This window comes from Aethalodelphis obliquidens, unplaced genomic scaffold (genome assembly GCF_003676395.1).
Source record: "Aethalodelphis obliquidens isolate GAN/ISIS:26980383/991018 unplaced genomic scaffold, ASM367639v1 scaffold21, whole genome shotgun sequence".
Classification (NCBI taxonomy): Eukaryota; Metazoa; Chordata; class Mammalia; order Artiodactyla; family Delphinidae; genus Aethalodelphis; species Aethalodelphis obliquidens.
In genome coordinates this window covers 19,404,968-19,427,839 of record NW_020837965.1, presented here as the reverse complement: position 1 = coordinate 19,427,839, position 22,872 = coordinate 19,404,968, and the positions used below count along the sequence as shown (strand labels likewise).

The window sequence follows — 22,872 nt, the reverse complement described above, 5'->3', positions numbered from 1 at the left end:
TAGTCCCTGAGAACTGATAGGGAAACTGAGGCACGGAGGTTAATCCAAGGACAGGGTGGGCGGCCTCCTGGGGCCCTTTAGGCCCTCAGACCCCAGACTCCAAGCCTTGGGGCTGCAGCTTTTCTGGCCCTGAAACAGCCATGTCGGCCACTAGGTGTCACCCCAGCCCCAGCCAGGTCAGCATGCCCGTGGCCTTGGCCCAGGGCTTCCCAGACAGGATCCCCACCTGGGCCCCATGCATGTTAAAAAGCTCATTAAATTGAATCACCTGCTGGTTCAGCCTGTCCAGATGACCACAAGTTTTAAAGAAACACTCCCCTGACAAAATGAATATTCCATTACAGGCTCTGCTGGGATTTAAGTTTCACTCACTTAACTTCGTTTTTTTTTTTTTCCCTTTTCCTCTCCTTACCTAAAATAACAGACGCAGAATTCTCCAGGGGAGCCGACTGGATTCCAAAAGGTATGGTGTCTGCCATCTGCTCCACACAGCTAGAGGGCAGGGCGTTTGGAGGGTTGCTGGGCCTGTGATGCTGGGGCAGGACCCCTGGGCTTTCTGGAAGGTTCCATGAGGTCTGAGGGACGTTTCTGGGGAATCGGCTCTGGGCTGCACTGTGCTGGGCCCCCGGGGGGTCCTTGCTCTCAGGGATGCACAGTGTTCTCAGCTGTGACAGGACACGGGAGGAGTGAGCCAGGACACTGCTGTGACAGCAGTCGTAAACTGGGACGGTCCCAGGAAACCTGGACCACTCCGGGTCACTGGACCGCGCGGCCACCTGAGTAGTAGACGGGCATCCGGGGGGGACAAAAAAGGAAGGGGTGAAGCGCTCAGAGCCCTTCCCGCGGGGCTTGCAGGCCAAAGCAACGACAGTAACAGCAGTAATCATGGTAATAATGAGGAATAAGAATTATCACTCTACATGCTACATGTTGCCCATCCAGCGTGTGCCAGGTTCTGTGCCAAATCGCGGTGAGGGCGTTTCACTCAACTGTCCCCTAGACACCCAGCAGGCATCGCTACCGCCATGTTAAGCATGAGGCAAACAAGGGAAGGCAAGATCGGAGTGACATGTCCATTCAAGACGCACGGCTCCTGAGTGCCCTCTGGCCTCTGCCTCCTAAGCCCACACGTAACCACCCACTCTGTGCCTTGGAGAAAGCATCCCTGGGGGCTGGAGGCTCTCCCCCCTTCTGGAAAAGTCCCGTGTAAATTGGTGTCCCCAGCGCCACCTTTTCTGAGCGCACGCTTGTTGTCCTGACAAGCGTTGGCTCATGACGTGAGTCTGCAGCACGCTCTGCTCCGAAGAGCCCCGGGGCCACGAGACCTCTCAGGCCCTGCAGTCTGTTCCCAGGGGCTCTGTCCACCTGGACTTCTTGGTCTCCAGCTGGTGTTCATGTCTCCATCTGTGGGACGGCAGGTGTCCCCGGGACTGGCTGGGGCAGTCACAAGACCAATGCTGTGCTCTGGGCCTGGCGTCCACCAGCTTTGCGGCCTCGGGCAAGTTGCTTTGACTCTTGGGGCTTACTTTCCCCATCTGTAAAATGGAACCATCAGTGCCGACTTTATTTACTTCATGAACGAATTTTGAAGATCATGTGAACTGTTGTTCGTTCTTTAGAGGAGACCGGAAGCCCTGGTTTTCCCCCCTGATTTAGAAGAACAGAGGGCAGGAAGGCAGGGTGGCGCACACAGCCCAGCCTGTGACTCCTGGTGGCACAGGGGGGCTCAGGGCCCGGTGTCCAGGCTGTCTCCAACTCCTGCTCTTTAAGCCACTCTGGTTGGGAGCCCCATCTATGTGGCTCCAGGCCAGAGTCCAGGGGCAGCCATGTCTGGGTCCTGTGGTGTTTTTGAGTAGGGGGGCGCTTGGCTGGCTGACACCAGCCCTGCAGCGCAGACTCGGGTCCCTGGCAGCCTGAAACCGGTTCATGTGGAATGTTCACCACCCTAGGTTCATTGACCGGCTCCTCATTCGTTCATTTCAGATATGTACTGAGCACTGACTTTGTACCAAGCACTGTTTCAGGTACTGGGGATAGCTCACCAGAGCAAAGGCCTGCTCGGGGAGTGCTGGGTGGCGGGGTTTGGGAGAGAGGCTCACACCCACAGCCGGTGTTGCCCGCACGATGTCGAATCTCTGGCCAGGGACCGCCCAAGGACAGCAGTGGCTTGAGGTCTTTACAGCTACAGGGTTGATCTTATCTATGACTGTCCCACGTTGGGCACAGTTTCATGGGATATGCAAAGCAGGCAGACTCTAAATGGCTAAAAAAAATCTTCTTATTCAGGCTTCATTTAGAAACAAATCAATGTGTGAAAGTTTGAGTTCGGTGCTGGCTGGCTTTTGAGCTCATGGGTCTCAGCCCCCCGTGAAGAAGCAAGCAACTGGGAAGCCAATCTGCAGAGGCCATCTGGGGTTCCTTTATATGAGCTTGTTTCAGCACAGATTTCTGGGTCCCACATCCAGAGTTTCTGATGCATTAGGTCTGGGGGGAGGTTGCCTAGGATCTGCATGTCCATCGAGCTCCCAGATGACGCTGTTGCCGCTGGCCTGGGGACCAGACTTTGAGAACCGCTGCTGTACGCTCTGGATCTGAGTCCAGGATCCACCATCAGTGTGTGTGACCGTTGGCGAGTCACTTAACCAGGGTTTTCCAAGGAATAAAATGCGGGTCCGCTGAACTAACAGTTCTTATCGTAAACCAGCAGATTCTTAATTGCCATGTAAATGAGGACCGAGGAGGGGTCTGCAGTCACTGCCTCTGCTTCCCTTCCTGATGGCAGAGGGATAGTGCCGCTTCTGGGGGGAGCAGTGGGGGGGCTCCTCCCGCTGGTGCGGCTCTGGTGTTGTTTGGCTGGGAGGGGTGCGCACATGCGTGCGTGGGGCTCCGCACATACACACGCAGGTCTGACAGGTAGAAAATAGGTGCTGTTTTCCGAGGTTGTAATCTTGCCAACTTAAAAACATTCCATATATTAGTTTTAGTCCAAAGGGAAGGGGGGGAAAAAAAAGAAAACCCTGCCCCAAAGCTGATTATTTATGAGCAGTTGGCTCTCCACACTTTTTTTCTCTCCACACACCAAGCCACTGAAAGCTCCAACTACGTCAGTGGCTTCAGCCTGCTTGTTTATATAAACAGAATAATTAAGATTTATTAAATTTGCAGCTGCCTACACACTGGCCAGCTCAGTGCCACCGGATACGTCTGCTTGAAGCAATCAGACACATGAAATGTCATTGCTTTTCAAGCTGCTGTTGGGCTGTGAGTCGACTGAATTCCTGCGCTGGTACAGGGAAGGGGTCCTACCTGAGACAGCCTGTTAGTTGAGGAGTAGATTTGCCAATGCTTGCCTTTGCCGGCGTGCACTGGGCGGGGCCACATGCCCGTGTGCAGGCATGGAGAGCAGATTCCTCCCGGGCGTCCCATGCTGTGGCCTCTGGGTGACGGGTCCAGATGGTGAGAGGCTCGAGAGTGGCATTTTATTCACAGGTTTTAGACTCATAATTATTCACATTTTCACCTCTCGGGAATGGGGTGTCCTATTACAATCTAGTTTTTCCAGCGAAGACTGGGGCTTACTTTTTTCTGCCACCCGGGACACTTTCCACCTGAGATTTCTTTAAATTAAAATCTCTCCTTGGAGGTTGAGTTGTTTTCCATTGGACCACACTGATTGTGTCAATTTAGATGACCCACCTCTGGGAGCTCTGGACTGAGGTTCAAATTCTCAGGGTAGACTTTATTTCCTGCCTGCACCCAGTGCCAAGATAAGACCTGGGATTTCCTTGCTTCCCCTTTCGGTGGGGCGCGATGAACCCTCAGTTCCCCCTGACCCTGAACGCATAGCCCCGTGTGGCCCCGGCATTAGGTGGGATCTCCAATCAGACGCTCCATGTTGGTTGTTGGGTCTCTTTCTTTCTTAGCCGTGTGTAAAATAGTGCTGCACCTTACATTCAGCGTGGTAGAGCAGAAGAAATATTGTACGACCAAATCTCAGAACTCACTAAATCTCTTAGTGAGTTTTCCACGTTAGGCAATAACTTTCTCTCACAATATCTATGCTTTTTTTTCTTTTCATTTGTTAGTCCACTTTATTATTCATTCAATAGCTATGGTTTTAAAAAATCATCACTATTAACCGGAGTTCATAGTTAACGTTAGGGTTCACTTTTTGTGTTGCACATTCTATGGGCTTTGACAAATATCTGATGACGTTGCAGTGTCACGCAGAATGGTGTCACTGCCTCAACCTTCTCCCAGCTCTTCCTCTTTATCCCTCTCCCCTCCCCCAGAGCCCCAGCAACCACTGATTTTCTTACTTCTTTCACTTAGCAACATGCACTTGAGTTTCCTCCATGCCTTTTTGTGGCTGATATTTCATTTCCTTTTACACAGAATAACATTCCATTGTAGGCATGTACCATTTACAGTCTTTTATAGCCTTTTCCGCAGTCCAGGATCCAACCTAGGATCACACGTTACATGCAGTCATCCCACCTCTTTAGTCTCCTCTAAGCTGGGACCAGTCCTCAGTTTTTCTTGACCTTGACCTTCTTGAGTACAGGCCAGATATTCTGTAGAACGTCCCTCACTTTGGGTTTCCCCGGTGTTTCCCTGCTCTGCGTTTCTGGAAAGCATATCCCAGAAGTGATGCTGTGTTCTCAGTGCGTCTTATTGGGGACATGTGATATTGACACACCCCCATATTGGTGATGCTGATTCTGATCACGTGATGAAGGTGATGACTACCAAATTTCTCGCCTGTGAAACTGCTCTCATTTCTTTTATAATTAATAAGAACTAACTGCTCAGAGACCCTAGAAATACAGCGCCTCTTTCTTACATGGTCACATCCACCGGGTTCTCTGGGGCCTCTTTCCCTCTCACAACTCACTCTCTCCGCAGCAGTTCCTTCCTGCCGTGGCTTTGTTCCCCAACTCTAGGCCTCTCTCTCTCTCTGGTCCAACTCTGGTCTGGGTCTCCTTCTAGCTTCAGTGCCAAGGCCCAAGCTAGATGTGGGATGTTTACCCGGGAGACCCCTCGACTCAGCATGTCTAAAGCTGACCTCGCCGTATTCCCTGTGTCCAGCCAAACCCCGTTCCCCATATCAGCAAAGCATCCTCACTACCCAGTCTCCCAAGCTGGATGCCTCTGGGTCACCCTAGACCCTCACTGACCTGGGTTCTGTCCTAGACTCAAAAGAGCCTGGTCATGGATGGATCTCAGATGAGGAAAGATGAGGGGAGGAAGGGAAGGGAAGGGGGCCTTGTGTCCATACATCTGCTGCTGAATGGGGCTCTGTCCTCTCTTGAGTAATAATAAGGTCACTCCTCAGTCCGATCATTTCATCCAGAGGTTCTTCCCATCAATCACCAAACCACCTCCAAAAAGCCAGCTCAGACCGTCTCATCTTCATCCTCCCCCAAACCAAGCCAGGGGGCTGGAAAAACACAGTTCTGTAGCCTGACCATCGCATGCAGGGCTGGCCCAGTAGGAGATAACATTAACCCCGCCCCACCCCAGCCTCTGCCCTTCTGTGCCTGGGTGGGAGCTCTCCGCCGCCTCTGAGCATCCTGGGGAGTGAGTTTGGGCACCAAGAACTTGGTGACGAAGATATCCAAGGTGCTGTGGGCAGGACCCAGCCCAAGATCTGTGATGTCCTGAGACTCCCTGTACCAGTCAAGGAGACGCAGCCCCCTGCTGGGGGTTCTCGAGAAACGCCAGTGGGAGCAAGCCAGCCAGCATGTGGCTTGGCGTCTGTCAGAGGGAGCTTCAGGGACCGAACTCATTGCCAAGTGAGAGTCTAGTGAGGGGCATTGGTGCCGGTCCATCTTGAATAGCCAGAGAAAAGCTGGCCCCTGCCCATCACCTTGAGCTCTTGGCGCTGGCCTGGAAGCGTCTTTGTGCTGGAGAATGAGACCGATCTAGATCCTGGGAAAGACCCTAGATCCTGGGAAAGACCCTGGTGTTGCCGTGGGACTCCCATACCCAGGGCCCTGGGTCATGGTGGTACCAGCTTCAACAGAGGCCCAGGGGGACTTTTGTCATTGTTGCTGCTGCTTCTTATGAGAAATGCCGCATGGGATGGTGGGAAGAGCCTGGCTGTGGAGCCATGCTGGCAATCTGAGCCTGTCCGTGTGACCTTGGGCTGGTTATTTCCTGCGGGCTCAGTTTCTTCCTCTGAGAAATGGGTACAGGGTACCTCCCAGAGCTGGGCAGGAGCTCAGGAAGCCCGTGAGTGAGGAGACGAGCTGAGCGCGGGGCTGGGGTGTGCTCAGTGTTGTTCATTCACGTGTGGAGCCCAGATGCTCTGGGGGAGCCATCAGGACAGCGTGGACAGTTCACTGACAGATCAGTGAGTGTCTGCGTGGTCACACTACAGGCACCGAGGGAGGAGCAGATGGCCAGATGCACAGGAAGGGAAAGAGCCTTTTATTCATTGTTTCGTTCTTTCAGTAGGTATTTACTGCACATTGCTGAGGATACAGCGATGAACCAAACTAATGTAGACCCTGCCTCCAAGGAGCCAAGGGGAACACGGACTTTAAGTGGTAACCCAGAGGAAAGGCATTGGTGCCGTGAGAATGTGGAATGGGCCTTTTTTTGGTTTAGAGGCAGGGAAGGTTCTCCAGAGGAAGCGACTCACAAGTTGAGATTAGAATGATCAGTAGGAGCTAACCAGGTGCATTGGAGAAAGGGGGGAAATGGGTCTTCCAGCAGAAGGGATAACCTGTGCAAAGGCCCTGTGGCAGGAGGATCTGAGGGCCTTTAAGGGGCCAAGAGATGGCGTTGAGGGAGAGCAGTGTCTTCCTTTCTGATGGGGCTGAGGAGGTTGATAGTGTCCGATTCTTGGCACCCCGGGTGCAGGGGGAAGCTTAGGGGTCTAGTAGAAGCTGCCCATCTGCCCTGGGCAGTTGGAGGAGTAAAGGAATGAGTATTTGCCAAGGACCATTGGCATGTTGGCTCATCATTTGCATGTTGAGCGTAAGCTGCATTGCCCTGTTTATCCTTATGACTCTGGCAGGCAGGTGTCAGTCTCCCTTTGCCTTGACAGATGGAGGCGCTGAGGCTCAGAGAGGCTGAGTGACCTGTCCTAGGTCACACAGCTGGGAAGTGACAGGGCCAGGGTTAGATCCCAGGACTCCAAGCCTTTTCTTTCCCCCACATCCTTTTTCTTCAATGGCAGAAGATTAAATCACATTTACTGTGATAAACTCATCTTGCCTGAACTCCTCAAAACTGCAGAGTCTCAGGTTCGTGGGAGATATTGGAGGACTCAAGCATTTCATCACCCTCCACAGCATCACCTGTTTCCTCCCCACCACCATGTGCTATCAACGCTCTGCTTCCACACCCTAAGGAATGGGGAGCTTATCACTTCCCGAGGAAGCCCCTTCTCTCTTTGGATAGCTCTAACAGGGCAGGACACACGTAGTACTTTCTATGGGGAAACTGAGGCACAGAGAAGCTCCCAGATCTGGGAAGAGCTGAGATTGTCAATTTCTTTGTTGGCTTCTTAGACAGTAGTTCATGCTTATTTGTGTGTGTGTGTGTGCGTGCACACATTTGTTTTCTAAGCATTTGAGAATCATATTAAAGTGTGTCTTCTATTTTAAAAAGCATTTTAGAATTCAGGTCCCTCAAAACGAAGATGTGAGCTCTGTGTGAATAGACATGGGGCAGGCAGCAGGACTCCTTGAAAAAGATCACCCCTTGTCAACACTTGTAAATGCAAACATGCTTTGGACCTTCAGAGTTGTTTTCTCCAGCGGATCGTGGCCAAGGCACAGCTCCTCACTTAAATAAGCAAAGTGTTAGCTCTGAGAAAGGAGAAGCAAACAGAACCCTTAGACACAGATCTCCACTTGGGAGACCACTAATTACAGGTTTTCAGTTGTGGTGTGAACCCAGGCTAGTGGGGGGACCGACATGTTGCCTCACCCTCTTTCCCTCTCCTGGGTGGGTCAGAGATTTGGAATCGGGCAAAGTCAACATGAAGTGTCAAAGAGTCAAGTTAGAGCCCCCAGAGACTGAGGCATTGCTACACGAGTCGAGTAGGTGGGTAAGAGCACGTGGCAGCCAGGTCTGACCCAGCCTGGCAGCTGTGGGAAGATCCTGTCTCCTCTGTGGACATCGTTCAGCTATTTAAATGACTTATCATTCACACACACACACAGACACACACACACACACACACAGACACACACACACACACACACACACACACACACACACACACACACACTCCTGAAGTCACTGCTGAGATAAATGCAGCCAGCAATGCTTCTCCATTGTGTGGGTTATAAGAAGTCTGTTTCTACAAAATCAGTGTCTAGGGCCTTTGGTGAGTGAGAACACCTGGAGTTGGAGGCATAGGGTCAAGTGTTATCAACCTGGAGGAGACAGTTGGGGCAGGAGAGTGGGTGAGATGACTCAGGTATGAGAGGTAGAGAGAGAGGAGTGCTCAGGTCAGAACCTCGCAGAAACACCTGCATAGTTCCTCTCAGCGTCATCCCTGCCACCATCAGCATCACTATCATCATGCCCATCCTCCCCAGCATCGTTATCACTATCATTATCATCACTTGACTTGGTACCCTGGAAAGTGAACCTTTGGTTCTTCAGGGAGCCAGTAGGTATATTCTATAATAATAGTACTAGTAATAAGAGCGTATATACTTTTTTTTAAATTTATGTATTTATTTATTTATTTTGGCTGTACCAGCTCTTAGTTGCGGCATGCGGGATCTTCGTCGTGGCATGCGGGCTTCTTAGTTGTGGCATGTGGACTCTTAGATGTGGCACATGGACTTCTTAGTTGCGGCATGCATGCGGGATCTAGTTCCCGGACGAGGGATCAAACCCAGGCCCCCTGCCTTGGGAGCGTGGAGTCTTACCCACTGGAACACCAGGGAAGTCCCAAGAGCATATATACTTTTTAATTGGTGTATAAATGTACTTTGCTTTGAGTCCTCACCACAACCTGGAAAATGGGGGTAGGTGTTTTATCCCCATTTTTCAGAGAAGGAAACTGAGGCTTAGAGAAGGTATTGACATAGCTAGTGTGTGACAGAGTCTTCACTGGAGCCCAGTCGGCCAAGCTCCTGAGAACTGGGCCCCTGCCCTGCACTGTGCTGTATCTTGAGTGTGGGGCCTCCGCTTTACGGGGTGGCCAGCTCTTGGCTCTGCACTCCCGTGAAGTTGCAACCCAGCTAGTCCCTCTAGAATTTAGGAAATGTCCTGTGGCTACTTTCATGGACGTCGCAGCAAAGAAACCCATTAGACGTTTGGACTTGTGAGATTGTGAGATTGGCATTCAGGTGATATTGAGGGTGTTGATGATGAACAAGGAGAGGGAGGAAACGAAGAAGAAAGAGGAAGAGGAGGAGATGAAGAAATTGAGATTATGGTGGTGACGGTGGTGACCATGATTTAGATGGTGATCGTTTTTGTTTTCTTTTATTGTTATTTTTTCAAACCCTGTGTCAAGGGCTGATGTTCAGTAGATAGCAGCAAGGGAGCTGCTCTGCTACTTATGAAACGCTGACCCAGAAGTAGGTCATCTTCAAATGGTTTACATTCCCCATGAATGTGTCTTGTCATGTGTCTTGTAATGGGTGAGGGGGCAGCCCCCTTTCCACCAGCACCCCTGTTTCCTGGGAAGAGGGGGGCTCCACACTGGGGCACGTGGCGGGGACAGAGGGGAACTGGCCAACTGGGGCCCTGCAGTGCTGCTGTATGGTTCTGCCTGTGCGGGATTCTGACTTAGAGGTCTTTAGTCATAATCCCACAGATGGTAGCTTCACCGCATGGGCCAAACACATGCACCAAAGATGGTGATCGTAGTAGTGATGCCTAATAATAATGGCAGCAGCTTTGAGTACCTGCTCTGTGCCAGGCTCTGTCTCATTGAATCCTCACAACAACTCTGTCAGGTAGGTGCCATTATTCCCCCTATTTATAGATGGAAATCTGAAGTTTAGCGAGATTGAGTGACCTTCTTAAGATTCACACGCAGGACTCTTATAACCTGGCAAAGATTTATGTAATCATGGACAAAGCCTGTAACTTTTTTATCCTCTTCCTTTCTGAGTGGTTTGAGAAAACTAGAGATCTTTGTTTCCGGCAGAACTGACATTAGTCCCACTTCACAGATGGGAAAACGGAGGCCCATGCGGTTGGAGAGTCCGCCCGGAGCCACTGCTGCTCCTGGGTCATCCCCACCCTCTCCTCCCGAGCCCGCTCTCATCCGGAGCCCACTCACATCTCCTGCTTTGGTTCTGCAGACCCAGCAGTGGCGAGGGCTCGGCTCCCTCTGCCGGAAGGTGTGCTGCGTGGCGCTCCCCCTGCAGCTGCTGCTGCTGCTCTTCCTGCTGCTGCTCTTCCTGCTTCCCGTCAGGGAGGCGGACCGCAGCTGCACGCTGGCCAACAACTTTGCCCGCTCCTTCACGCTCACGCTCCGCTACGACGGCCCCCCGCCCACCTAGCCCCCTGGCGGCGCTCCGGGGACTTTCTTCTCCAAACTTCCATGTGCCCCAGCCTCCTCCAGAAGATGCTGGGGAAACTGGAAACAGGGGCAGGCCAGAGCCTGCCGGGCTGCATCCATGTAAATACTGTATTGATGTTCCCAGAGCAAAAGTACTTTTTATACAGTGTTGTCTTCGTCTATTTATACTAAACATGTTCTATGTGGGACTAGGGAATAATGCATAGCATTTTTATATGCTCTCTATGTAAATGCTCAGTATGTATGATTTCATATATGACCTCTATTTGTCTTTGGGAAAATTCCCAGCAGTGTTTTTGTCCAGTGGGATCTTGTGGCATTTTGGCCTTGGTCTGCAGTCAGCCCTGGAAAGCAGGAACAATAACAGGTCGCTTTTATGACCACCTCCTATCCAGAAGCCAAGCCCTACACCCAGATGTTCATGAAGAGGACTCTGAGCTGTCAGCATAGAAGAGCAACCCTGGCCCTCATTCAGAGCCCAGTGACTCTTAACTCTAGGTACAGTGAGAACAACCATGCTTGTCTATGTTTTAGAATGACAGCAGATTAGATGCTGTGGATTAGAAGCAGAAAGGGTGCCGATCCCAGGCCGGCTCAATGGCAGCAATGAAAAGTGGCAAGTGATAGAGTGAAATTAAGGGAGGAAAAGAAGAACTCCGAAGAGCAGACCCAGAACTAAGAAAGCACAGCAGAGGGCTTCCCTGGTGGCGCGGTGGTTGGGAGTCCGCCTGCCGATGCAGGGGACGCGGGTTCGTGCCCGGGTCCGGGAAGATCCCACATGCCGCGGAGCGGCTGGGCCCGTGAGCCATGGCCGCTGAGCCTGCGCGTCCGGAGCCTGTGCTCCGCAACGGGAGAGGCCGCAACAGTGAGAGGCCCGCGTACCACAAAAAAAAAAAAGAAAGAAAGAAAAAGAAAGCACAGAAGAATGGGGACCTCAAGGAGCCCGAACAGCCCAGACCAGTGATGAAGGTTCATGGTCAGGACAGTGCGTCTTCAGGGAATGGTTAGATCATGCCACGTGTTCTCTGCTCTGTTCAGGGAGAAAAGGAAGGAGAGGAAGCTTATTGTTATGCTTTCCATGCAGAATGATGAGCACACTCTGTGTGTAGCACCCACCTGACAGTGCCAGGGAAGATGTGTTACCTCCGTTGCTCTTAAGCTGGGTTTTTCATCATCTATGCCTCAGGCTGAAGGGACAGAGGGGAGCATCTGCCATGCCAGGGACCAGAGATCAAGGGTCCAAGGTAGAGAGTGGAGGTCCGCCGTGGAGCTCAGCCTGTCTGAAGGGCTCTCCCTCCTCCTCCCAGAAGGGACTTTGGAGAGAGGTGGGTCCTGTGTCCCACACATGTGCCCACAAGGGACCCAGGGGCCAGGCGCCCCACCAGGCCCCCTCTGCAGGGGCTTGGCAGCCGGGCCCATGAACCACCTGGGGCCTGAGGCTGGAAATACATCCCTTCCTCCCCGAGGAATTCTGGAATGGTTCCTAAGTGCTTCATAACTGGATAATATTTTCCCTAAATCAACACAAAATTTTCCTTTTTAAAAAATGCTTAGTTCCCACTCTTTACAAATTGATTTTGTCTGTTCAGCTATGCATAGGAGACCAAGAAGGGATTCCTCAGGCCTTTGAAATCACAGTGTTATAGACCAAGGAAGACCTTTAAACAGAGGGGAAACCGAAGACCCAAGAGGGTCCAGACCCCCAGCACGTGCCGCTGCCCCCTGCTCTCTGGAGCACACGGACCCGTCCTTTCCAGCACAAGCCCAGCCTCAGCACAGCTCTCAGCGCAGGGACCCCGGCGTCCCTGTAACTAGAAAGAGCTGGACATCCACAGGGCGGGAAAACAGCGTCACCGAGAAGGGCTCTCAGCACTGACTCAGAAAGCACACTTTTCTCCAGATATTTAGAAACCAAGCCACAAAGCCATTCTCCACAGGCGATCGCTTTACTGGAAAATCAGGGGCTGTGTGAACCAAGACCTCAGGCCCAGGCAGCTGAGCCCAGATGCCCACTGGGTTGCTTTGGTCCAGCCCAAGAAGGTCAGCGCTGTGGCCAGGGCCTTTGAACATCTCCTCTCCCACTCTCCCACTTCACAGCGAGCATGCAGCGGCCCAGAGAGGGGAAGCAACTTACCCACAGCCACACAGCAAGAGGTGGCCAAGGCCAGAGCTGAGCCTGGTCACCGCTACCCCCAGGCGGCGCCCTGCTCGCGGTCACCCCATCCCCCCACCCCCATCCGTAACTTCAGAAAGAAAAAGCTCGAAGGATGTGAACACCGTTGTGTCCTGCGTGTGGGCTCGGGGGAGAAGTGTAATGTGTGGGCTGCTGGGTGGGAGTGTCTGCATATATTTTTTAAACTTTGACAGTGATGCCATAGAGCTTGTTTGCATAACTTTTTTTAAAAAAGAGAATTGATATTTTCATTACTTTCATATAAATGCGGGGCCGATATGATATAACCATCATTTACTGGTGCTTTTCAAGTGTCATCTCTTGCTTAAAGTGGGTTCAGACAACTGGTTTTTATGACTTTCTAGCTTCCTGGGCACCAACCTCGAAGAGCTTTAACGTGCCTTCTTAGAAGGGTGTCGCAGGGGGACCTTCGTGTGTTTATTTTTCCTCTGTCCCCCAGACTGAGAGAGATGGTAAGAAGTGTGAACATCACTGCCCAGCCCAGGGGTGTGTGCGTGCATGTGTGTGTATGTGTGTGTGTGTGAGAGAGACAGAGACAGAGGGAGAGAGAGAGGAGAGAGACGGAGGAAGGGGGAGGGGGAGGGGAGGAGGAAAAGAGAAACACAGGTGAACCTGATCAAAGCTGCTGTCACCCTCCTTAGCTGTCTCCCCTGATGAGGGACACCCCTCCCCCAGGGTGGCCACGTCTGGGGCAGTGGGGAGATGGGGAGAGGTCCCTGCTAGCTCTGTGGATCCCGAGATGCCAGCGACTTCCTTTGAAGTCTGTTACCTGAGTGTCTCTCACTGGTGGCAGCACAGTGACCCCCAGCAAGCCTCTTGTGTTCCCAGCCCAGTCGGGAATGCACCCTAATTCCCTCTCTCTTGGGAACTCAGCTAATGGCGTGGCGTCTCCCCCTGCTTCTCTCACCCCAGTAGGATTGTCACCTGTCTGGGTCAGCAGCAGAGGAGAGGTGGTCGGGCCATGAGCTGTGAGCACAGGCCCAGCATTAAATACATGGGCCCTTCTTTTCAGGAGCTTTCCCAGAAGCCCCACCCAGACACGTCTGTCGACATCTCACTGGTCAGAACTGTCACATGGTTCCCCTGCATCTCTCAGGAGTCTGGAAACACATCCTCCAACAAAATGGGCATCTCTTAGCGACAAGGAGGGGTAGAGTGGATTGGGGTGGCACTTAGGTGTCTCGGCCCCAGTCACCCTGACCCTCTCCATGTCTTGGTCTCCTGCTCTGTCAGCAGAATTTGGGGGTGTTCATCTTTGAGGGGTGAAAATGACCTTCCACCACTGCCCCCCACCTGCCTCCCCTGGTGACGGGGGTCCCTGAGTTTTTCAAGTCCCTCTCCCTCCCCAAGGTGTCACAGCCATTCCCTCCACGCTCAGGACACTTCTAGGTCCACCTTCTTGCAAGACTTGGGAACAGGTAAATAAACCAAAATAAATCAAGTGCCCCGCTTGGCCAGAGTGTGTGCAGGGGCAACCCTCCACGCGCCACCCATCCTGGCCATGTAGGCTCAGGGATAAGCTTTTTAACACTTGTGTGTCTGTATCCAGCCTAGGAAATTTGTAGTTGCTTTAATTTCTTCTGGAACATGAGTTACTCCTGGGTGCAAATCCTGGAAAGAGAGGCTCTCTTGAGCGTTTCCAGGCTGCCCCCCTTCCCCCCAGTTTCCAGCAAACCGCTGAGGCCTGGAAAGGGAACGTGGGAGGACACAGCCACAGGTGGCTCCCAGCGTCCGACCGACGGAACCTCCAGCAGAGGAGCAGATTCAAAGGATTTAAATCATCATTTCTCCCTCGGTTTCAATTACAAGAGAAAGGCCTTCTATTCGTCAAAGTAAGCAAAAGGGGGAATTCATTTTTAAAAAGAAATTAAAAAGACAAAAGCTCATGGTTTAAAAACAGATCTCAAATCAGAGCACCCAGAGCCTGAAAGAACAGTCAGCCAGTTCAGCATCCTCCAGTGCCTGCCTTTTGGTTGTCATAGTAATGTGACAGCTGCTTACAGGTTGGTACCCAACCAGCTTGTTCAGTCAGGGGACAGTAATCATACAGAGCAACCTCAGTTTCCCCAAGGGTCCCAGGCTTCCTTTCAGGAATGCTTCTAAGCTCAGCCACCAGAGCACAGGGTGGCAGCCCCTCTTCCTATTCTGACGGAAATGGGAGGGAAGAAACAAACTGAGGACCTGCAAGATGGCCCTGACTCCCCCTCACCATGGAGTCATGGTCCTGTTTTTAGATGCTGAAACCAGAGCACAGAGAGGGTTAGCAGCCTGCCTCAAAGCAACCAGCTTGTGAGTGAGTGGTTGATTCGGGACTTGTGCCCTGGGGTGATGGGCTCCGGGCCTCGCCGTGGAACTTCAGCCCCAGCTACTTTTCTTTCCTTGGCAGGCCTGGGCCACTGCTACTTGGGCAGCCGGTAGCTAGTTGAGGGTAATGTTCCAGAGGAGGGGTTGCAGGGCTTCCTGCTGATGCCCACTGCCCCAGGGTGATGTGCTGGGGGACAGAGACAGGGTGCTTACCATCCCCTGGAAAAGCAGAAAGAGACCTCCTCTTGCAGGGCAGCTGGAGGGCAGAGCCGGCTTTGGGATGTCGCTGTTCTGATTCCTTCCACTGGAGAAAAAAAGAGGCATTTCTCTCCAGAGGCAGTGGCCTCACATGTTCTAGAGTTTTACAGGCGAGGAAGAGGTGGACAGAGGAAGTGTGAATGTGGTGTGTGTGTATGTGTGTGTGTGTACACGTGTATGTGCACGTGTACATGTGTGTGTATGTGTACTACATGTTCATCTCCACCCAGAAGCACAGCTACGCAGCCCTTGTTTCCAGCCCTGGGCTTCCGGGCAACAGATACCCCAGCCTGTGGTCTCTGGGAACCTCAGGGTGACCATGCTGGACCCAGGATGTTTCCCCAGGTTCCAGCATTTTATGCCTCTTATAGAAGCAACTGGATGTTCCCCCGGCTGTTCTCCACACAAAGGGAAGGTCAGCTGACCCCCTGAGATCTCTGCCATCTGGAAACTCCCTCAGGCTGGTTTGGAAAACGATGCCCTCTCTTTTGCTCTGGCTAGCATGCAACCTGCGCTTAGAGGAGGACTTTGCTAAGTGGGTCCTAATTTGCCCATTTCTCTCTTGCTCTGTCTGTGTGTTTTAGAAACCAGTGACGTTCAAAGATGCTAAAAACCCAGGAAATGATCATTTAACAGTTTGCGGATAAATATATCTTGGTTTCTGTCCATTTTTCTGCTCTCAACCACTGTTTCTTAAAACATTTATGATCTAAGTATATGTGAACGTGCAGTTACTAGCTCTACATTCTCTTTTCATTTATGTTTGATGGTGTAGGACTCCACTGAGGAAGTGTCCGCTTTTATTCTTTTCACTTGCTTATTTATATTCATGCATGTTTTCTTTTAGAAAATGTTTAAGGCAAGATTTGAATGTATACATGGTCAACACAAGAATTGTGAGGGTAGAAATAACCTGTTTATTGATGTACACAATCTAGTTTTAACCAGTAAATGGATTGGCTAGTTTTAAAAGTTGCATCTAGAATCAAGAAAGAGAGAGAGAGGGAGAGGGAGGAAGGGAGGGAGAGAGGAAGGAAGAAAGAAAGGAAGGAAGAAAGAAACTAGTGATGTTCATAGCATTTGTTGAGCACCTAAAGTACCAGAAGCAGGAAAAATGGCAAGTTTCCAGTACCAGCTCTGGAGGAATGACCACTTTCCCCTCCATTTCCAGAAGACCAGCCCTCTCACTCCAAAGCAGGTGAGCCTGGTGGATTGGTTAGTTTCTCTCGTCACCCTCTAAAGGGAGGGCTCAGGAACCAGAGGGCACCAGACCTCCTCAGAACCCCACCTGGAGGCATCACTGCCTCCCTGCAGTCTGTCTGCCGTCAGTCAAGTCCACAGAGGCCAAGTCAGCCCATCTTTGCTCTTGAAGACCTGGTGACACTAACCTAGTACTGACGAGCTAGCTATTCATGTTGGCTGGACTGGTCTAGTTAATGCACGGTGAGCCAGGCGAGGGCATGGTGGAGTGTGTGTGTGTGTGTGTGTGTGTGTGTGTGTGTGTGTGTGTGTGTGTATGTTTGATGCTGTGTCCGTGGGCTTTGTTGTCAAAAGCAAACTAAATTTTTGTCATTGTTTAAAATGTTCTATTATGTAAACAGTAGACACAGGGACCATATCCACTCCCGTCATATTATTTGTGATTGTAAAACACACGCTTGCAATAAGTTAAGCTTTCTGGAAAGGCAAGCAGAGTGGGAGCAAATGACTGTCTTGGAACATGTGTGTATTATCTTGGTTCATATCAAGTCCAAAGCCGGCCGAGAGCCTCCCCTGCCTTCCCTGCTCGGCGGGGGGGAGGGACTCTAGTTTCTTGTCAGTGCTGTGTTTTAAAGTCATGTGAAGTTTTCATCCCCTTTCTGTTGTTCAAGTTGGAAGTAGCCATGTTCTCAAAGATGGTTTGACGTTTTTGCTATTGCTTTATGTTTTCTAAAACGTATCTACTTTATGTTTGGAAATAAAAATCTCTATTTTGGCCTACGAAACATTGTGTGGTTTGGAAGTTCTTTTTCTGAGGTAAAACGGTTTGTCTGAAGAGATTATAAGGAGAAAGATGCCATGTGGCTAAGGCTGACTCATTGTTAAATTCTGACTTCCGGGCAGAATGGAGGCCCGGTTTATTCAGGGGTTGAACTCAAGGCAATAGTGTCTCTCAATCCAATGTGAGCATCAAATCACCTGGGAAGCATCTTCATAAATTTTGGCAGCATCTCCCCAGACCTCCTGGGTCACAGTCTCAGGGGTGAGGGCAGGCCAAGCAAATTGTGGAAATTCCAAAATGCGTTCTGAGTAGAGAGATGGCCCCAGGCAGAGCCAGGCTGCGGGGAGGTAACAGCAGGCCCGTCTCCCCAGATCAAAACCCCACTGTGACGGTTTGTTTAACAAACTGTTCTTAGGTTTGGGGATCTGGTTTCCCAACCGACAGTGCATTGGAAGCTGCAGCAGAGGGGACAGCAGAATCAGGAGAAGGGGAGTCCTGTGCCCAGGTTCGAGGAAAGGTCTAAGAAACCAGCAAGTGAACCCAGTTAATGAAGGCTCCTAACTAGGGCCCTGGCTTGCCAAGAAAAGGAAAATTTAGGTCCAGAATCTGCTGACAAAGGCACGGATGTGTACTCCTCAGTCTAGAACACGTTCCATAAGAAGGATTTAAAACAGAAAGGGTCTGCCTCTTGCATAATTGATTCCCCAAGTTAAAAAAAACCTGCCATTGTTTTAATAATGCATGTAATACTTTTTCTAATCTGTTTTCTTAAGAAAACTTCCTCACCTTTTGGGAGGAGAGAGAGAAGGACACCTCAGGCGAGAAGTGATGTGTCTGCAACCCCTTACTCCTAAAATGCTGGGATAAGGTAGAACAAGGTTCTAGACTCTGCCTCAACCTAAGAGGCATCCAGAACTGTGAGTGAGAAAGACTTGGAACTTTCTAGATTCCGGATCAGGTTCCACTGCACATGCCCTGGAGTTCGACATTGTTGAAATCAGTAGCTGAGGGTTTTTTTTTTCTTTGTCTTAACACACCTTACTTTAAATGTATTTTTTCTTTTTTAAAAACTTTTTTATTGAAATATAGTTGATTTACAATGTTGTGTTGGTTTCAGATGTCTAGCAAAGCGATTCCATTATAATGCATACATATATATACACACACACACACACACACACATATATTCTTTTTGAGATTCTTTTCCATTGTAAGTTATTACAAGATACTGAGTATAGTTTGAGTTTTTGCCTTGGTAGAGCACCTCAGCAGACAAAGATCAGAGGATCAGACTGCAGCAAGAACAATGTTTGTTTGCTACAAGGAATTTACAGCTGGAAGAAGGGAGTCACCAGACATCTCAGGACCATTGACTAAAGTCTCAGCATAATACCACATGCCCTCAAAGAATCCTCCTTGTAGTCAAATGGCCGGGGATACGGAGGCCCCTCCCTCCTAATTAGTTGTCCAAAAAAATAAAGCATATCCTCTGAAGGAAGACAGAACTTTGCCTGCTGGGATCCCTTGCCCCTTAGGTGAATATGGAATGGGTCACGGTGTAGCTGATTTTAAGCTTTAATTCGTATAATGGAACAGTGTGCCGGGCATTGTCTATAGTAACTAAGCATGGTGTACCTGTTTATTTCTACAACGGAGACATCAAATCTTGGGTCAGAAACTTCAAGTGTTAAAACACTGACTCAGTGGGAAAACTAGATTCAGTCTCCTTCGTTTTAATTTCTCATCTTTGGGGGAATCCAGCCCACTGTGAAAGTTATATTAAACACACATACGGTTTCTAAATCTTTACAGAGCTCTCTCTCCTACTCCTGGCTGGGTGATTAACTCTTTTTTTATGACTATGGATTTTTTTTTTTTTTCACAACCAGGCATGCTATGGAAGTAATTATCTTACCTCTGTTTTCATCTGTGGCTTCCAAGCCCAGCCGTGACATGTTTAATAGGAGAGATTCATCATCTTTCGTGGAAACCCCTTGGTGGGAACGTTACTCAGCTACTTGGCCTTGGCCTTTTCTGTCACTGTCTCGCCAACCCTGGCTCCAGCTGCTCCTGCAGTGACCTTTCTCCACTCTGCTTCCCCCAGCCATGCATCAAGAGGGTCCACGTGTTGGGGCTTCCATCGCTGGGATTTTGTACGGCCGTTGCCCTCTGGCATGCATCCTGGTCCCTGCTCCCGGCTTCCACTTGGTCTTCACTGTGGCTTCTGCTGTCAGTTTCTAACAGGAGGGCTCCTCTACCAATGGGCATCAAGGGAAATTGTTCCAAATTGTCCTGCCACACAGCCCCTCTCACTCGGAGAGTGCGTGGTTCCCGTCCTCGAGCATCTGCAAATAATGGAGGTCCTTCTGCTTTGGAATGAGGTGATGGGAAGAAAAAAAGTAAAAATTTTTAAAAAAGGAAGCCAAATGGAATTTGGTATCCTGGACTGCATCCTAGAACAGAGGACATTGGCCAAAAACCCGATGAAATGCAAATGAAGTCTGCAGCCCTGTTAATAAATCCGTGCCAGGGTTAATTTCTTGGTTTTGACAAATGTCCCGTGGTAACGTGAGATGTGAGCCTTAGAAGGGATCAGGTGGAGGGTGTATGGGAACTTTGTGCTCTTTTTGCAATTTTTCTAAAATTATTCCAAAATAGATTTTATTTTTTAAAGTGTAGATTTTTATAGCCTTGGAAAAAAAAAATGAGTGTTCGATTTTGCCCTTAACTTGCCGCCTTAAAATAGGGATGAAGCTGTTCCAGGAGCAGGATTGGAGTCAGTCTGATCTATGTTTGGCTCCCAGCAACCGCATCTCCAAGATAATGGACCTTGAGAAAGTTCTTCAATCTTCCTGGATGATTCAAAGGGATGTGGTTGTGAGGATGAATGAGCTTGCACAGGGCTTGGCACAGAATAAACACAACGGTGGGAGCTATTTATTCAACTCCCATCCCAGCGGCTTCCTCAGTCATGCTAGGCAGGTTCAGAAGAAGTGTCTTGTTTTAGCCATCTGAACTTGGAGTTTCTAGAATACTTAATTTGATCCCAAAGTACTGCCTTGCAAGCACTGCTAGGGGTTTGGGGTGTCCCCTGTGGGCTTGCAAGTGTCCTGGGGATACTTGGGGGAGATTCTAGAATCAGTCAGGGTTCAGTTGCAGACAACAGAATCCACTCTAACTAGTCTGAGAAAAGGATTTATTATGAGGTATTAGGTGGCTTACAAAATTGTTGGAAAAGATTGAAGCAGTAGGCTGTAGTCTGAGATTCCAGGAGTAACTCTGGCCCTACGGCCACTCTGCCTCGTCCATGAGGGAGAAAGAGGCCCTCATCATGGTAAGAAGCTGCCGGATCAGGAAACTGCTGAGTGAAGAGCTTCATTGTCTCCATGGCCATCCTCAGCAGCAAAACAAATACCTGATGTCAGGCTGTCTCCTTGGTGCTTCCCTTCCATCCTGAGGGTTGTGCAGGAGAATCTGAGTGGATGAAATCTAGGTCACATTTGGAATTGGCAGCAAAGGAGTCAGGAAATGTCATTTTGTCTTTACCCTTTCTGCATTACAGGAAGGCATCTTGCAAGGAGTTTAATGGGTGATGAATGGGCAAAATCCATTCGATGCCCCGCAGTCCACCCCTCTGGAGACTTAATATCTGTGCACACTCCCATTTCCATATCTAAACTTCCCAATAGAAACCACAGCACGAATAATAAGATCACATTCCATCTAATGGAGCTACCGCTGTACAAACAGGTGGATGCATAGCAACGTGTCACTAGTCAGCTTTCTTATTTCTACACTCTATCAGTTTTCTTCAGTTTCATTCACAGTCTTGGCTTGATGTCCTGAAGTCTGCAAATTAAATTAAAAGTTTAAGCACCCTCATCCCTGCCACCATGCCCACATGGTTCACGAGTGGGCACAGGGGCAGCTGGGGAAAGAGACCATGTGACGTCCATGGGATGGACTGCCTTGTCCACCTATCAGGAACCTCTTCTGCATGGACAGACTTTTGGTGAAAGTTTCTAGATACCACGCACACTCTTACACCCGAGATCCACTCCTAAAGGGCTCCCCACAAATCTCTTCCTCAGGCCTCTTTGTTATCAATCCCTAATCTTATTCTTTTCAAGCCCTTGATCATCCTTAAGTCAAGTTAAGAATTAAGGAAAGAATATTGAAGGAAAGAATATTATTGAACTCCTACCAAATATCAGGTATAAATGTGAACAAAACACTAACTTCCTGCCTTCCTGGAGCTTACTTTCTAGTGCAGGCTGCTGCCCACCAATCCGTGTAAATTTGTACTCCCAGCCGCTTCTCCCAGGCAAAAGGGACCACAAAAAAGGTGCAGCTGAAACATGTGTGTGGGGCTCTCCCTTCCTCACTCTCTTTCATCACCACCCTCCAGCAGGGTTATAATCCTATAGAACTATACTTCTGGCTGGTTCCATCATATCTTCCAAGGCCAAACTCTCTACTCCAAAGACAACTGGTCATACGGGCCTCCAGGTGAGGCCATAGGGGCGTGGGTTGAGGGAGAGACGGCTGTGCAGGTGTAGGTGCCCTGGGGTGTGGATCACATGTGCATTGGGCTCATAGGGGGACCAAATTGGACAGTGGGCAAGGACTTTGGGCCTGGGTACTCATCCAGCAACTGGGCAATGGCATTGGGATCAGACATTGTGTGATGGACAGGTGGGACAAGCAGCTGATGGGCTCATGGCCACTTGAGCACTGCCTCGCCATGGAATTTCTCTCCATTGACTCATCTTGTGATGCTGAGATGCAGCCCCTCCTCTGAAAACACTCCATGATAGTCTCCTACACCAGGGGCCTGGCCTCCCAATTCCAGAAGCCAATTTGTGACCATTGTTTTGCACCTTCTCACACAACGTCCACCCTTGTTCTTTGTTCCCTGTTCCCGTCTCTCTTCCACTGCCTCTGACCCTGTTGTCTTTGGTCCAGTTTCTGGTTCCATAAATTCAGATTCGTCTATTAGTTCTGATGCTTCTATCCTCCAAAACAGGGGCTAGCCTGCGAGTCAATTTCGGTTAATGATTTTTAAATTTTTAAATGGTTATCTGTTTAAATGGTTATGTAAGTACCTATGTAATATCTTCAAGTGTGTCTCTTAGCCTGTTAAAGTCTAAAATATTTCCCATTTGGCAATTTAGAGAAGCATTTGTCAACTCACGCTTATGGTATTGCTTGCACAATTTCCCGCCCAGCTACTCCTCGTATCTGAGCTGTTCACACCTGCCAGTCCCACCCAGGTCCTTCTGTAAGACCAGCTCCCTGGCAGGCTGGCCCTGACCCCCCTGAAGGGGATCAGGGAGAAAGCACATTGGATCGGGCATCAGGAGAAATTGCTTCCAGCCCCAGCGATGGCCACCAACTTGCTTTGTGATTCTTGGCGACTCAAGTTGCCTCTCTGCTCCTCGGATCCCCTCCCTGTCAAGTGGAGATTTGGGTGTGAATGATTCTGGAGATCGCCCATGGCAACCTCTTCAAACCACCCTTCACATCATCACAAGGAACACGCGGAGAGAACAAGGCACCAGGCAGAGTCTAGAACCTCCGGATGGAGCCCACGATTCATCCTTCATGCCGGGGCCGTGGACGATGAGC

At 50.1% G+C, this 22,872-nt stretch overlaps 1 protein-coding gene across 5 annotated transcripts in view; it reads left to right on the top strand.

The window, feature by feature from the left end:
• The window catches only part of SYNE3 (spectrin repeat containing nuclear envelope family member 3), an 88,691-nt gene extending 77,493 nt beyond the window's left edge, over positions 1–11,198 (top strand). For 3 of the 5 annotated variants that reach the window (XM_027120472.1, XM_027120470.1, XM_027120471.1), the window contains exons 17-18: positions 425–463; positions 10,287–11,198. In XM_027120472.1, coding sequence (XP_026976273.1) covers positions 425–463; positions 10,287–10,487 — 240 coding nt within the window. In that variant the 3' untranslated portion in view covers positions 10,488–11,198. Of the gene's footprint in view, positions 1–424; positions 464–1,983; positions 2,025–2,286; positions 3,649–10,286 lie in introns of those variants that run through there. The other 2 variants (XM_027120474.1, XM_027120473.1) reach the window with 2 other exon arrangements.
• Positions 11,199–22,872: the final 11,674 nt, after the last annotated feature.